The sequence below is a fragment of the Hemicordylus capensis genome, chromosome 3, assembly GCF_027244095.1.
Source record: "Hemicordylus capensis ecotype Gifberg chromosome 3, rHemCap1.1.pri, whole genome shotgun sequence".
In the NCBI taxonomy this organism is placed as follows: Eukaryota; Metazoa; Chordata; class Lepidosauria; order Squamata; family Cordylidae; genus Hemicordylus; species Hemicordylus capensis.
In genome coordinates, this window is record NC_069659.1 from 302,165,745 (window position 1) to 302,179,730 (window position 13,986).

General features: G+C 41.4%; 1 protein-coding gene across 2 annotated transcripts; it reads left to right on the forward strand.

The window, feature by feature from the left end:
* The first annotated feature begins 5,971 nt into the window (after positions 1-5,971).
* Positions 5,972-13,765, forward strand: LOC128351139 (uncharacterized). Of its 2 annotated transcripts, none has more exons than XM_053310335.1 (4): positions 5,972-6,075; positions 6,838-6,907; positions 7,284-7,428; positions 12,910-13,765. In XM_053310335.1, exons 1-4 carry the CDS (start codon positions 6,025-6,027, stop codon positions 13,247-13,249), a joined length of 606 nt encoding a protein of 201 aa, XP_053166310.1. In that variant the 5' UTR covers positions 5,972-6,024; the 3' UTR covers positions 13,250-13,765. The 2 variants fall into 2 exon arrangements, with proteins under 2 accessions (XP_053166310.1, XP_053166312.1); XM_053310337.1 differs by lacking the exon at positions 5,972-6,075 and adding an exon at positions 6,099-6,428.
* Positions 13,766-13,986: the final 221 nt, after the last annotated feature.

A 13,986-nucleotide genomic window follows, 5' to 3' on the forward strand; every position in this document is an offset into this window, starting at 1 on the left:
GAGGAGGCGGCACCAGTTACTGAGCATGTCTGTACTGGACCTCATCTCTTACACCCGCTAAAAACAGGAGACCAGGCGCCGCCTTTCCACCTTGTGTAGGAGCAGCAGCAGCAGCAGCAGCAAAACTCGGAGTTGCTCTTTGCAGTATTGGAACTCGCATCCTCCTGCCTATTCTCCAGGCACAGGAAGGGAGACATCAATCTCTCTCTTCAAGGCATGATTGTGGACGAATCGCAGTGAAAAGATCAGATTTTGTTGTTAATCCATGGCGTGACTTTTTGCCTGTGAAGTTTTTCACTAGCATCGCCTCATTTATTGAGTGTTAGTGGCTAGAGTTAAGCTAGTGTTGGATACTTCATTTGCTAAATGGTAGATGCCAGGCGGAAGCAGCATTGAAATAATCCCAGTTCCAAAATAATGTTATCATGGGATGAGCTCCTAGTCCAGACAGAGTTTAATCACATGGTAAAACTGTTCCAGGGATGCACAATTCTGGAGTGCTGGTGGGGGGGAGAAGTGGGAGGGGGATGATTGAATGATCCCCATTAAAAAGCAAAGAATTCTCAACACAGAGAAAACTAGATGTTAGGGAGAAGACTTCTAGCCCAGTCTCTTCCTTAACACGTTCATTTTCTGTGCATAGAATTTTGGAATTTTTTTTTTGTTAATATGGAAATATATACACTTTTTTAAAAAAGAGTATGGACGGGGGTAGACATGGGAGAAGGCTTTCTCAGCTATGATGCCCAGATCCTGGAAGAGCTTCATAAGATATACCTGGCCCCATCACTGCCTGCTTTTGGATAGGCAGTGAAAGTTATTTTATTTCAGTGAACATTTTTAGACTGAGATCCCTATTGCTGCTCATTTTACTTTAAGCTGTTTTTAAGCTGCTATTTTAGTCTATATTCTTGCTGTTGTGTAATAACGTTTTATGTATTTGTATTGCATATTGTATTTTTAATTGTGTTGTGTGCCAGAATGGGCATGTTATAGAAAAGCTATACATGGATAATAACATCTACAATGGGAACAGATCAAAGCCTTCTGGAATCATTGTTTTGTGGACTAGGCCGTGTGGGAGGTGGGGGGCAGAATTAGCTGGTTGCTGCTTAGCTACGTCATGGCTGCTTTTCCATTGAGTTCTTGTGATAACTTTTGTTTTAACCAATTACAGTTATTGGCTCAACTTACAATGATAGCCTATAGAAGGCGCTTGACTTAAAAGCTTGCCAACTTTCCAAGCAGGCTGTAGCTATGTCTTAACAGCTGCTTGTTGTGCCAAGGGAGCAGTGTTTATCTTCATGCTGTTAAAAGCTTTAATTGTGGAAGCTACAGAAAACTCTTGCAGTGCAATCTTCAATGCAGGTACCAACCTATTAAAGCAATGGAGATTCACACCATCATCACACTTGGAGGACTGGAGTCCAATTCACCTAAGAATGAATTCTAACAAGGGTCTTGTTAGGAGGATTCAAATACACTTATTTCCCCCTGAATTGAGATAATTATTTTCAGAATTTGACTGTTTCACACACTATCAAGTACCACAGGATCTAAGCTGCCACGATCTAATGAGAAGTATCGTCATACATGTTATTTACCTCCTAAAGCATAGTTTCCTAGTAACTCAAGGAAAGAGAATGGCGATTCTTGAAAGCTTCAGTCACAAGTTCGGATGCACTGAAATGACTTCAAGAGGCACATCTGTCTTTATGCTCTGCTCTTGCTCTTTCTCTCTTTACATCTTTGAAAGATTCACAGCTTGATCCTATAGGTGCTTATTAAGAGGCAAGTTCCACTGAATTCAGTGAGGTGCAGTGTTCCCTCTAAGGTGCACGCACATGCATGCACACACAAGTTTTTTTTAATGTCCACTCAGTTAATTTTAGATCCAGCTCAGATAGAATCAGGACGGCCCCACTCTGAATATACATGTGCACACAATGCCTTGATACTGCTGCCCAGAACAACATTCATTCTGCACACAGATGAAAAAAATTAGAGAGAATACTGGTGAGGTGTACACTTGAATGGTGTGTACAGGACTTCAGTTTTGGAGCAGAATACTAATGGAAACTAGTCAATGGCCTGCCCCTTGGTTGGATCATGAGCTTGTCTGACCACCCAGCTTACTGGATATGATTAATGCAGTTAACCTTTAAGAATTTAATTATATTAGTAACTAAGACTTTTGAACAAAGGATTCTAGATGGAGGCCCATGCTGTGATAGTCCTCCTGTGGGAGTCTGTATTTGGGTTACACACAACCTCATGAAAATTAAGTATTATAGCTGCAATGTTATGCAAATTCACAAAGGAGTAAGCCCCATGAGAGTCAGTGGGACTTACTTCTGAGTAATCATGCTGCAAGTAATTTCAGGGTGACTGCTTTCCCCCCTGTTGCACAGGATAAAATGAAAAGGAATGATAAAGTTGTTTTCACTCTTATTTATATTCTCAGTTTAAAAATGAACATTTCCCATGAAGCAACATGGTGTAATTATTATGTTTCACAAGTCACCTGTAGTGTAGAGTCCGCACTAGGGGTGTGCACAAAACCGGTTTCCCTGGTTCTGTTAGAGTCCAAACTGGACTCAAATTGAACCAGGCATGTTTGGTTTTGTGCCCCCCTGGCTTGGCTCAAATTCGAACTGGTCAGGGATTCTAAAGTTTAATTTAAAAAAAAACAAAAAAACACCACTCATCACCAGGTCCAGCAGCCTCAGAGGAGGTGTCTCTGCCACTTCCCCTCCCCCCATTGGCATCCCCCAGTCTTCCAAGGGCCATTTCAGTCTCTTCCGGCCCTTTCTCTAATGGCAGTGGCCATTTTGGAGATTGCCATGCATACACCCTGGCTATCTGCATGGCATGGGTCATGACCCGGCCATGGTCATATTGGAAGCCAGTGAAGTCTTTTCTTTTTAAAGAATAAGAATAATATAGTCTCTATGGGTTGCCGGGGGAGACCAACCTGGTTGCACTAATTTGAATTCTCTTGGCTACAGGCTTTTAGTACCATTTTAAGATTAAGATGGGGAGCAGGGCAAGAGATCATTATGATTCAAACCAGATCTATAAGCTGGTTCAGCTGGAAAACCAGGTCCTCAAATATGCTTCAGCTGGAAAACCCAGGTCCTCAACTTCAGCTGGAAAACCCAGGTCCTCAAATATGCTCTCACACAATACAATACTGATGTCAAGCATATTTTCAGGATCAATGGCTCACATGCCATTTGTCCCCATATAGAGGTGGACATGCTTCCTTACTTGAAATCTGAGCAAAGGATTGGCTTGTGATTTCAAGTCTATGTGAAATCTAGCTTCATCCACTTAGTTTTTTCCTTGTGGCTTCCTTCTGGAAGCCAGTAGAGGTCACCACAACTGGTCAGTATTTCTGAAGTCAAGGTCAGCACTTGATACCTGGCAATCCTATATCCCTTTGGCTCTCTAACTCACAGTTCTCAGGCTTCCTCACCTCCTTCCTACCACTAGTGTCCAACCTTTCCTGCCACTGGGCCTATCAGTAATTTGACCCACATCTTTGTGCTCATCAGTGGCTCCTCATCAAATTGGAGGAAGGTTTTTTGTGGGGTTCTGCAATACTCTGAAAAGTATTGCAGTACATGTCAACATTTTAACCAGTAATTTAGATGAAGTGGTAGAGTTTGCAGGTGACAAGACTGGGAGTGATAGCTAACACTTCAGGAATAAATTCAAAATTACCTTGATAGAGTAGAAAACTGGCTGAAACTAACATGAAATTTCACACAGAGAAATGCAAAATTCTGCATTTAGGCAAAAAGAACCACAGGCACAGACATAGGATAATTGATTTGCCAGTAGTACATGTAAGAAAATCTTGAGACTGCAACTGATCAGAAGTTGAACATGAGTCAGCAGGGAGATGCAGCTGCAAAAAAGGCTAATGTGATCTTTCACTGCATTTATAGATGCATCACTTTAAGTAATACTCGTTTTTCTGTACTCTGCACAAGTCAGATCTCATCTGGAGTACTGTGTCCAGTTCTGGGCACTGCACTTTAAGAAGGATGTAGACAAATTGGAACATGTTAAAAGGAAAGCAAAGAAGATGACCAGGAGTCTACAAAACAAACCCTATGAGAAAAAGTAGAAGGACTTAGGTATTTTTAGCTTGGAGAAGAGAAGGCAGGCTGAGTGGCAGTGGATCACACTCTGCAAATACTTGGATTGTCACATAGAAGAGTGCTAAAACTTGTTCTTTGCTCCCCCAAAGAACAGGAGTAGATCTAGTGGGCTAGATTTTTAAAGTGTAGATTTTGTACTTCTTCAGAGTAAGAGCAGTCTGGCAAGGCAGGAGATGGGAAACTCTTCCTCACTGGTGGTTTTCAGGCAGAAGCTAGACAACCATCTGTTGCTGTAGCTCTGGATTTCTTGCAAGAACATGGGGTGGGCTAGATGGCCCCACAGACCCCTCCAAGGTCAGTGACTGCATTATTATTTCTTTGTTCAGTATTATGTCTCTACCAACCATTGTTCCCTCAGGCCCCTGCTGTTCATACAGTCAAAGAAGTTGACTCTAACTTCTTTTGCACACTGCCTTTCAATCAGTCTCTCGTACATTCTTCTTTCCTTTCCTCATAGCATGCAGCTGCTGCTCTGCTTAGCTACTATGAAGTTTATTCAGAGCTTCATCAGTGATTAACCCCTTCTTGCTTCTATTTTCAATCTTTGCTACCTTAATCCTCATTCTCCACCTGCCCTGCTCAGTTTCTCTTCTTCAGTCTTGCTACTCTCTACTAGTAGTATTCCTTCCCTTCAGGTTACTTAACTTGCCCAGTTTCTGGAATCTTTCCCTCACCTTTAGTTTGATCCCAGCCAAGTTTGTAGTTTGTAGCCATCTTTAGTTTGATCCCAGCCAAGTGGACAAATGTCTGTTCCCTCACAGGAGTCGAACTACAAACTGTTTAGTTCCTGAAGCATGCTCAGCTAGCTGAGCTAGTCAGTTCCATATGTTTTTCTACCACATGAAAAATACTATCAATATGTAGAAAATTGAATTTCAAGATGTGAAGCTTTCCCCAATCCTGCATTACAAACTGCACTTGCCAAAAATCTCTCTTCTACACAGATGTTTAATTTACTTCAGTTGCTGAATAGAGTTTGAATCTCACAAATCAAGCTAGATCAGAGGTATTTGCAGGAACTACATAATTCATTTTATTCTGAGAGGGTCTGAAGAAATTGACTATATGAATGTAGGACTTCTTTTTAGATTTACAGCAAACTATTCCCACATCTAAGACCAGTTTCCTTGAGTAAAATGGTGGTGGTTGACTTCTGCATTTAAGCCCAATAGTATTTATGCCAGGATGTATATTTTGAGGATTGTAAACTCTTTATCAAAGGACCATACAGGGAAGCCAAAGTCACTCATATAACTGTAATAACCAGACTGTGTGCATATTTACTCAGAAGTAAGTTCAACTGATCATAGTGGGATATCCTTCCAAATCAATATGTATCAGGTTGAAGACTTGAATTAGGGTTTGAATCTTATAACTGTATTTGTGTTGCTTATAATAGCATGGGAAGAAAATACAAGAATCCTAATAATTTATACTTACATAGAGATAGGTAGCCCAGGCCTGTGTGTGCTTACCCCAAACTAACTCTCTTTGAGTTCAGTAGGAGTTATTCCCAGGTAAGAATAAATGACATTACAACCTCATCAGGACAGGTGTTATTTGACCAGCTACTTTGCCTTAATATGAGATCATGCAAAAGAAGATCAGTCAAAATCACTGACCTTCAGCCACTCACAAAAACAGGGGAAAGCTTCAGTTCCATGGGCAGTTACATCCATTTTAAAATTGCAAACAATTTTGTTTACTTTGCAAGAGGTCAAAAGTTTCTTTGTGAACCAGTGTTTTGGATTCAATGGGGCACAGAGGTGATGTCACAAAGGGGTGGGGCTTAATTGCTTCTTATAAAATCCAGGCAGTTGAAGGGAAGATGTTTGGGTGAAATTCTGTGCTTAAGATGGCACCACCTTCCACTGTTTGTGCAAAAGGGTGTGATGCTGTGCTTTGGGTAAACAACTTTATTTATGCTAATTGACAAAATGGGAGAAGCAGAATCCACTCAGAGTCCCTAAACCTATAAGCATTAGATCATATAGAATTTCATTGTTAGTGTAAGGCCTCTCTTTGAGTTCCACAAAAGTGCAACTAGCATCTTCAGTTCAATATAAATACAGAATGCTGGTATGGTGTAGCTCTAGCAACCATTTAGTGTGCAGGAATTGTGATTATTCTTCAAAGTTGTTTTTTTAAGCATTATTTTGTTTTGGGAAATAATTATTGGGAAATACTTCAAAAGCTGACAAATTATCAGGATGAGCCAAAGGTACTTACCAGTGACTGCAAACAAGTGTAAACCATGAGGTAAGTCCATCAACCCAAAGTTAATACAATTATTAAATACCAAATGGAGAGGACAGAGACTAACGCAATTAGAGCAGCCAAAGGGATCCTTCTCAGAGACACAGTAGCAAGATGCGGAAATGAAGATTAATTGGTTGATTTGCTAAGAGAAGAAACAAATTATTTATAAGCTGTGTCCTGTGCTGCATCTCTTCCTGGCTTTGTTGTTCTTGTTCCATTAGAAGAATTGACTTTGTTGTTTCCCCTTTGCATGAATGCAAGGGAGAAAGCTTCTGCCATCATACTTATTAAGCTGTGCTTGTTACTCCTCTATAGCATTTGGAATAGATGCTGCTTTTTTCCCATTTGTGGTCATTCCTTATAATTACTTGCTGGATTAAGAAAAGGACACACCTGATTCTTTTTTTAGGACTGTCTGAAGCAGGAGTTTTCTTCATGTGACAAAAGGCAACCACGTTGCTTGCCAGTGATGCCTGCAGGTTAGTATGTGTTGAATCCAAGGGAAAGAGTTGTGGCTGTGGAGTAGAATCAGGAATATTAATAGTTTAATGAAAGAGAAATTAGGAATAGAGAGGCAAGTGCAGACTTTCTGCTGGCTGTTTTGTTAGCCCTGCTTCTAACTCCAGGATTGGAATACAAATAATTAAAGCCCCATTCAAAAGCTGGCCTGGGTCAAGGAATGGATTAACTAAAAACACTATGGTATGTATGTTGCACTCTTCACTGCCTTGTCATGTTGAAAGCTGAAATCCTATTTGCACACATAGAGGTTGATATCTGAGTATACCTGCTTAAGGTTGGGGATGATGCCTATTGCTGAGTGTTCTTTTAAAATGTGTTCTGACCTTGTGACAGGTCAGAGTTTCAGGAAGGTGAAGCGAGACATTAAAGAGGAGACCCGCATAGAAGATGCAAAGCACTGTAGGAAAAAGAATGGGTGTTTCTTGAAGAAGAGGCTTTCTACACTGAACTTCTTCTCTGGACCTTCAAAGAAAGTAATGTAAGTAGTTCTTTCCCTAACCCTGTATTCCTAATAAAAGACAAAAACAGCTTGGGTTGGACCAGAATTTGATATCCGAAACATTCTATTGTTGATAAAAATGCAAGACCAGAAAAGGATATTAGGATAAATGAGGTCTGATTTTAGGTCCAAAAGCTTTGGTAATATAGCAGTCTAGTGACTTGAGTATATTTCTAAAACACTTCATAGTATGGGAGTAAAATATAGGATTGCCGACTACTGAAAGGCCCTTTGTTCATTCCTTTTAACAGCAATTTGCTTTGCAGGTATTTGCATTCTGAGGAAAAATATGTAAAGTAGTCCCTTTGAAATTAAAGCATCCTTTTTATTTAAGTGGGACTGCTTTGAGTAATCTTCCTCATTATATAGGACAATATTTTTACTTCTATGTTATGAGAAGTGTCACCTGAGCAGGCAAGTTACTTTTTCTGACCAGCTGGCAATAATAAAATCACTGCTATGGTTTCAAGAATTCAACAGCTTCAAACTTCTTAGAAAAGAAGATTTTACATTTGAGAGAATGTAAGGCCAAGCGAAGAAAAGCCACACTGCTGTTCGTATCTTCATATGTGTAAAAGAACCTCAGATGAACTGAGATACATCTGAATTGACTCATTTTGAATAGGCCCTCAATTCCTAGACAAAGAGGGAGATTTTCAGTGTTGGGTTTGAATATTTCATGTGCTAATAGTGACTGTTTAAAAGGCAAACACACCAAGAACGGAAATTTTCCTGGAACAAAACTGAAATTATATATTTCTTTGAGGTGGGGGGAACTGCTCACAAATGGAAAAGGAACATTGAAATTGAAATAAATAAATTTTAAAAAAACTGCTCAAGCCCCACAAAGTCTTTAAAGTGTAAGATAATTGAATATGCATTACCAAATAAATGGTAATGTTTATGGAATGTTTGGTAATGCATATGTTTAATAAAATGGAATACTATGGAGAGTACCCTATCAGGTATAGACCATTCTTGTTTATCAGTATTTGCATTACTTGGAAAGGCAACCCAGTTCTTATTTTTAAAATACTGTTTAAAGGCCTACATAAGTTCCATTTGCTTTGGGATAACTGCAGTGCCTCTGCAATTACTTGCCTATCCTGTAATTGCAGGCACCTGAGCATTTCCCCAGTATTGGGCTATATAGAATATGGCTGTTAACAAGTGATATTTTGTAAGTATAACATTCTGTGTTAAATAGTGCTTGAAAAGATAAGTTTAATTCTGAGCACTGGAGAATATCATGGTCTGTGATTGATTGTAATCCTCTCTGCTGATAAGTGAGTAAGTACCCAAACTCTCAAACATACTTAGGCTCTGTGACTTTGTTGTTCCTACATCCCTTTCAGCCAGTTCCATTACCCTGTGCATCTATGCACAGTGTTGCATATTAGCTTCTCACAATCTTATCAGCTGCTCTCAGAGAAGTGCTGAAGCTGCTCTTTTGTGTCATGTATCGGCTCACTTATCCCTGCTTAATTCCAATTCCAAATAGTTCTTCCATGTGGCATTTTCTCTTCTTATTGCTTTGCAATAAGCACTTGCAATTTACTGTAGCTCTCCCAAACATGCACTCACATTTCATCAAGTCTCTCTACTTCTTCTTCTTTTTAAGCAGCAAAGTGCCTCACTTGTAGATATTGGAAGAACTGAAGCCTTACTTGTTTAGACTTGCATGATATTTTTTCACGTAACGTTTTTCATTTGCATATATTACAACTTGGCCCCAGTCAATATCTCTCGATTTGTCTGGCCCAAACAGCATCTGCTCCAGTTCTTGCATGCACTTGCCTTGATCTAGCATGAAAGATTAACACATGGTGACACTGGATCAACATAACTTCTATTTTAAGCATATCTACCATTATTGGATTCACAAGTTATGTACTCTATAGGTTAAATTTAGGATGACACTAAGTAGTGATAGAATTAGGCCCATGTTAAACTATCCTAATATACTTCAGAGCCTCCTAATGATGCATTGTGAAGGCAGCTAATACTAGAGAATTTAAACTCTTGCCAGCAAAGATAAGGCAACACGATCTGTAGCAGAAAGCACAAACTGACAGTGGGGCTGGATAATAATAATAAGAATAATTCAATTTCTATACCGCCCTTCCAAAAATGGCTCAGGGCGGTTTACAAAGAGAAATAACAAATAAGATGGCTCCCTGTCCCCAAAGGGCTCACATTCTAAAAAGAAACATAAGACACACACCAGCAACAGTCACTGGAAGTACTGTGCTGGGGGTGAATAGGGCCAGTTACTCTCCCCCTGCTAAATAAAGAGAATCACCACGGTAAAAGGTGCCTCTTTGCCCAGTTAGCAGGGATGCAGATACCTAAATGCAAAGTAAGTTTATTTTATCACTTATCTTATCTTACAAGTTTTCGAGAAACTGAGTGATTGTGCATGCATGTGTGAACTGTGTCTTGATGACTGGCACTGAATATAGAAACCAATTGTGTTTGAGGCGGGGTATAATTTCTGCCTCTGACAACAGGTATGTGCTGCCCATTCCCATATTCATGTCTTCTCTTGATGGTCCAGTCATCAAGTGATAAACATGTCTGCATGCATCAATCAATCAATCAATCATCTTTATTATGGTTCAAGACCAGTATAAGACAGAACAGTAAGGCATGATTATTAATAGCAAATTACGGAACCATAAAAATATACTACTTTAAAATCGCTACTCTAATACTATAAGACTGTATTAAAATACTATAAAACTGCTACACCATAGAAAAAATGGCAACTATGAAATCATTAAAACTTTTTATAAACTATATTTTAAAAGTTATGAGCATAAAATGCAAAAAGCAGTAGCTAATACAGAGTATGCAAAATAAATTGGCTAATTAGGGACAATAGGAGGAAAAGATAAAATAATCAGTAGTTTAAAGCTATGAAGAGGTGATACAAGGGTATAGACTGCCAGTCAAGGCCCGGTGGATCCTACATACTGCCACACATAACTTGGCAGTGTTGTACATGAAGGCTGGGTCTTCATCTGAGAGCAGCATCCGGGTATAGGCATGGCTTGGGCATCCAAGGTACTTGACAAGTGGTGGAAATATAAACTTGGCCCGACTGTCTCTATAAAAGGGGCAGAAGAGGAGTATATGCTCTGTGGTTTCGACCTCCCCAGTGTCACAGGGACAAAGCCTCTCCGCAATTGGTATCTTTCTGTATTTGCCTTCCAGTTGAGCGGAGGGGAGGGCATGACAACGGGTGAGGGTGAAGGCCCTTCTTTGGCTTCCAGCTGTAACAGGTATGTGGTGGGGGAAGCAGAGTATCTGTGTCTTTCTGAGGACAGGAAGGTTGGAGCCCTGCCTAGGTCAGCCTGGCACTCAGTGTCCATCATCCCCTGCTTGATTACTGCTATCTCCTGATCACAGTCCATAGCGAGTAGGAGAGTGGGGGAGAAGCCCAGGAATGACAGTGTCATCCAAATGGCCCATTTCCAGGAAGATTGAAAATTGTCCTGCAGGGTCAAAGGGGCCAGCCTAGAGAGCTGAGAGATAATTTAAGCCAGAGGTTAAGAATGGTCATTCACACTCTGACCTCAACTTTAATCATGCCCATTTCCAAGTGTAGGGTGGCATTTGAGACAAAGTGAGGCACTTGGAGGGGCACTCTTAGAAATTTGGATTAAACCAGCTCCAATGGGGCAGCACTGGAGGGGCGTCACTATTGGGCACCATAGAGGAGTTGCACCAAAGGCTTGGCCGTAAATAATTTAAGTTATGTGGGGACGTATTGGCCACCTGTAGTCCATAGGAATCTTAGAATGGTGGTGGAGCTCTTCTGAGCAGTGAAGGTGGGCCTTGCTTGAGACAGAACCATGTAGGAGCACCTGGTGACCTGTTTGACCCAGTGGCTGTCTATACTCAAGGGGCAGGTCTTGGGTCTTGTTGCAAAAGCCATAGCTTTATTTTTTTGGTAGTTGATTTCTAGTTGATGGTTCTTGCAGTACTGAGATACAGCCGCCAATGCTCTTCTGAGACCTATAGGAGTCCTTGAGAGGATTGCAGCATCGTTGGCATAGAGCAGGGTGGAAATAATCCTATCTGCCATCTTGGGAGGATAAAAGTCTGGGCTACTAAGGTTGCTCACCATATCATTAATGTATGAGTTGAATAGGAACAGGGCCAGGATAAAGCCCTGTCTGACTACCTTCTGTGTTGGGACAGGGTTCATAAGGTGCCCATGTGGGTTGCATGAAGAATGTGGATCAAATAGAATAGGCATTGGTTGATCTAGGAGGATTCCAACTTCTCTCATACAGTGTTCCCTCTAACAGGGATTCCCAGATGTTGTTGACTACAACTCCCAGAATCCCCAGCTGCAATGGCTTTTGCTTAGAAAGAGGGAACACTTCTCCCATAGCTTGACTCAAGAAATGGAATCAAATGCGGTCTAAAACATCTATGAAGGCAGCATTAAGGGAGGCTGAGTTGCTGGAAGAATATTTTTCAATGAGGTGCTGGAGCACCAGGCATTGGTCAGTTGTGGATCTACTCTCCCTAAAGCCGACTTGCTCCTCTGCAAGCAGAATTTCTTGGTCTAGCCAGTCCCTAAGTTTCCTGTGCAGATGTCTAGCATAAAGCCTGCTGAAAATGTTGAGCAAGCTGGTGGGCTTATAGTTGGTGGTGTCATCCTTTCTTCCCTTTTTGAATATGGGGATGATGATTGCCAGCCCCCAGTCCTTTGGAATACAGCCATGAGAGAGTCAATGTAAGTAAAGAGCAAGACCAAAACTGGAGTCCACTGCTCTACGTTGGCTCCAGTCTATAAACTCTAGTGGGATAAGGTCTTCTCTGGGGGCCTTCCCCACTCTGGATTGGGAGAGACAGGGCCACATGGGCAGGGATGGTAGCAGGGAGCCCTCTTCTGCAGTGGAGTCTTCATACAGCTTCTGGAAGTGTATTTCCCAGATCCCTGGAGGGATATGGGCATCTATCTGGGCCATGCCATTGCTGGTGGAATTGGTTGTGATGTGCCAGAACGTGGCTGAGTTCTTTGCTCTGAATGCCTGGATGAGCCATCACCAAGTGGCCTTCATTGCCTCTCTTTTCTTGCTTGCCAGTAGGTGTGGGAGGACTCTGCATGAAACAGCTCTGAGGTAAGCCCACATGATAATCTAGCCCAGGGATTCTCAACGTTGGGTCCCCAGATGTTATTGGACTTCAACTCCCATAATCCCCAACCAAAGGCCACTGGGGCTGGGGATTATGGGAGTTGAAGTTGAATAACATCTGGGGACCCAACATTGAGAATCCCTGATCTAGCCCAATACACTGGGTTACATAGGCTCTCTTTCCTGCTGCTTCAGATCCTGGTTGGGAGTGCATTCCTTCAGGAAAAGTGTTGCTCATGTAGAGATTTGCCAGTGATTTTTTTTTTGTCTTTGACTTTTTAACAGTTTTTGTCTTTGACTTTTTTAGCCCCCAGGAGAAGAACTTGCTCTTTGAGGACCAGCAAAGAGGCCTGCAAAGAAAGGAGTCCAAGAAACTGAAGATGCCAAGAGAGGAGACATGTTCCTTGAGGAAGCCACACTCTGGGAAAATGTGCCCCAAGTGCGAAATCAGTATCTGCAGCATGTGCAACACACTACACACAGAGAGCAGCTTTATTGCTCATAGTCTGCTGGACCATTATGACCAGGGAAGGCACTCCTGCTCTTCTGATTCTGGATTTCCCCAAGAACCCCATGTCTGTATGAGCAGTCCAGGACAAAGCAGGAGTATTTGGCTGATGTCTGGTCTTGTGGCCCCAGAACCTTAGAGAGAGCCTTAGCACAGTATTGTTTTCCATCATCAGCCATTCAGAAGTAAAGCTCTGCGTACTATAACAAAGCACTTGTGTATTGTATTGAGCACGTACCATGCAGAGCAGGCATTTACTAGCCATGGCCAGTGTGTTGAAGTGTGCCTGGAAGCTGCCCATATCCAGGGTTCATATGTTAAACTGCCAACAAATCACAGGGAGGTATGTATCCTAGGCTGTGCTAAACATAATTCATTTCTTAGCTGATAAGATAAAGGAGTTGCATAGCACAGAACTTGACAAGCCAGGCTAATTCTGTGATATATTTATTTGTAATCCAGGGGTTCTGAAGCTTGGTTCTCCAGATGTTGTAGGACTACAACTCCCAAGGTCACTGTGGCTGGGGGTGATGAGCTGCAACAACATCTGGGGGTACAAGTCTGAGAATCCTTGTAACCTATACGTTCAGGAACTTTTTTTGTTGCTACGCTGGGATGTTCAAATTTTATTAAAAGTTTTATTTCTGCTTTAAAAGTTCTGTTTGTGAGTTGTATGGAAGGAGTGGTGTGATATGACATTCATTTGACTGACGTGCATTCGGACAACTAGACGTTTGTTTATTACACTTCTGTATTGCCTTATCCATCCAAAGGCTCTGGGCAGCGATATATTTATTCAGAGGCAGGGAAGGACTGGAGTTCAGTGGAAGGGCAAATGCTCTGAATTCAGAAGGTCCCAGGTTTTACTACATGTAG

Excerpts from the sequence above, each read along its gene's own strand:
- LOC128351139 (XM_053310335.1), top strand. The coding sequence starts at position 6,025 with ATGGCACCACCTTCCACTGTTTGTGCAAAAGGGTGTGATGCTGTGCTT. Across the intron at positions 6,076-6,837 it reads GGTGTGATGCTGTGCTTTGG|GACTGTCTGAAGCAGGAGTT; the intron begins GTAAACAACTTT and ends TTCTTTTTTTAG. Across the intron at positions 7,429-12,909 it reads GGACCTTCAAAGAAAGTAAT|CCCCCAGGAGAAGAACTTGC; the intron begins GTAAGTAGTTCT and ends TGACTTTTTTAG.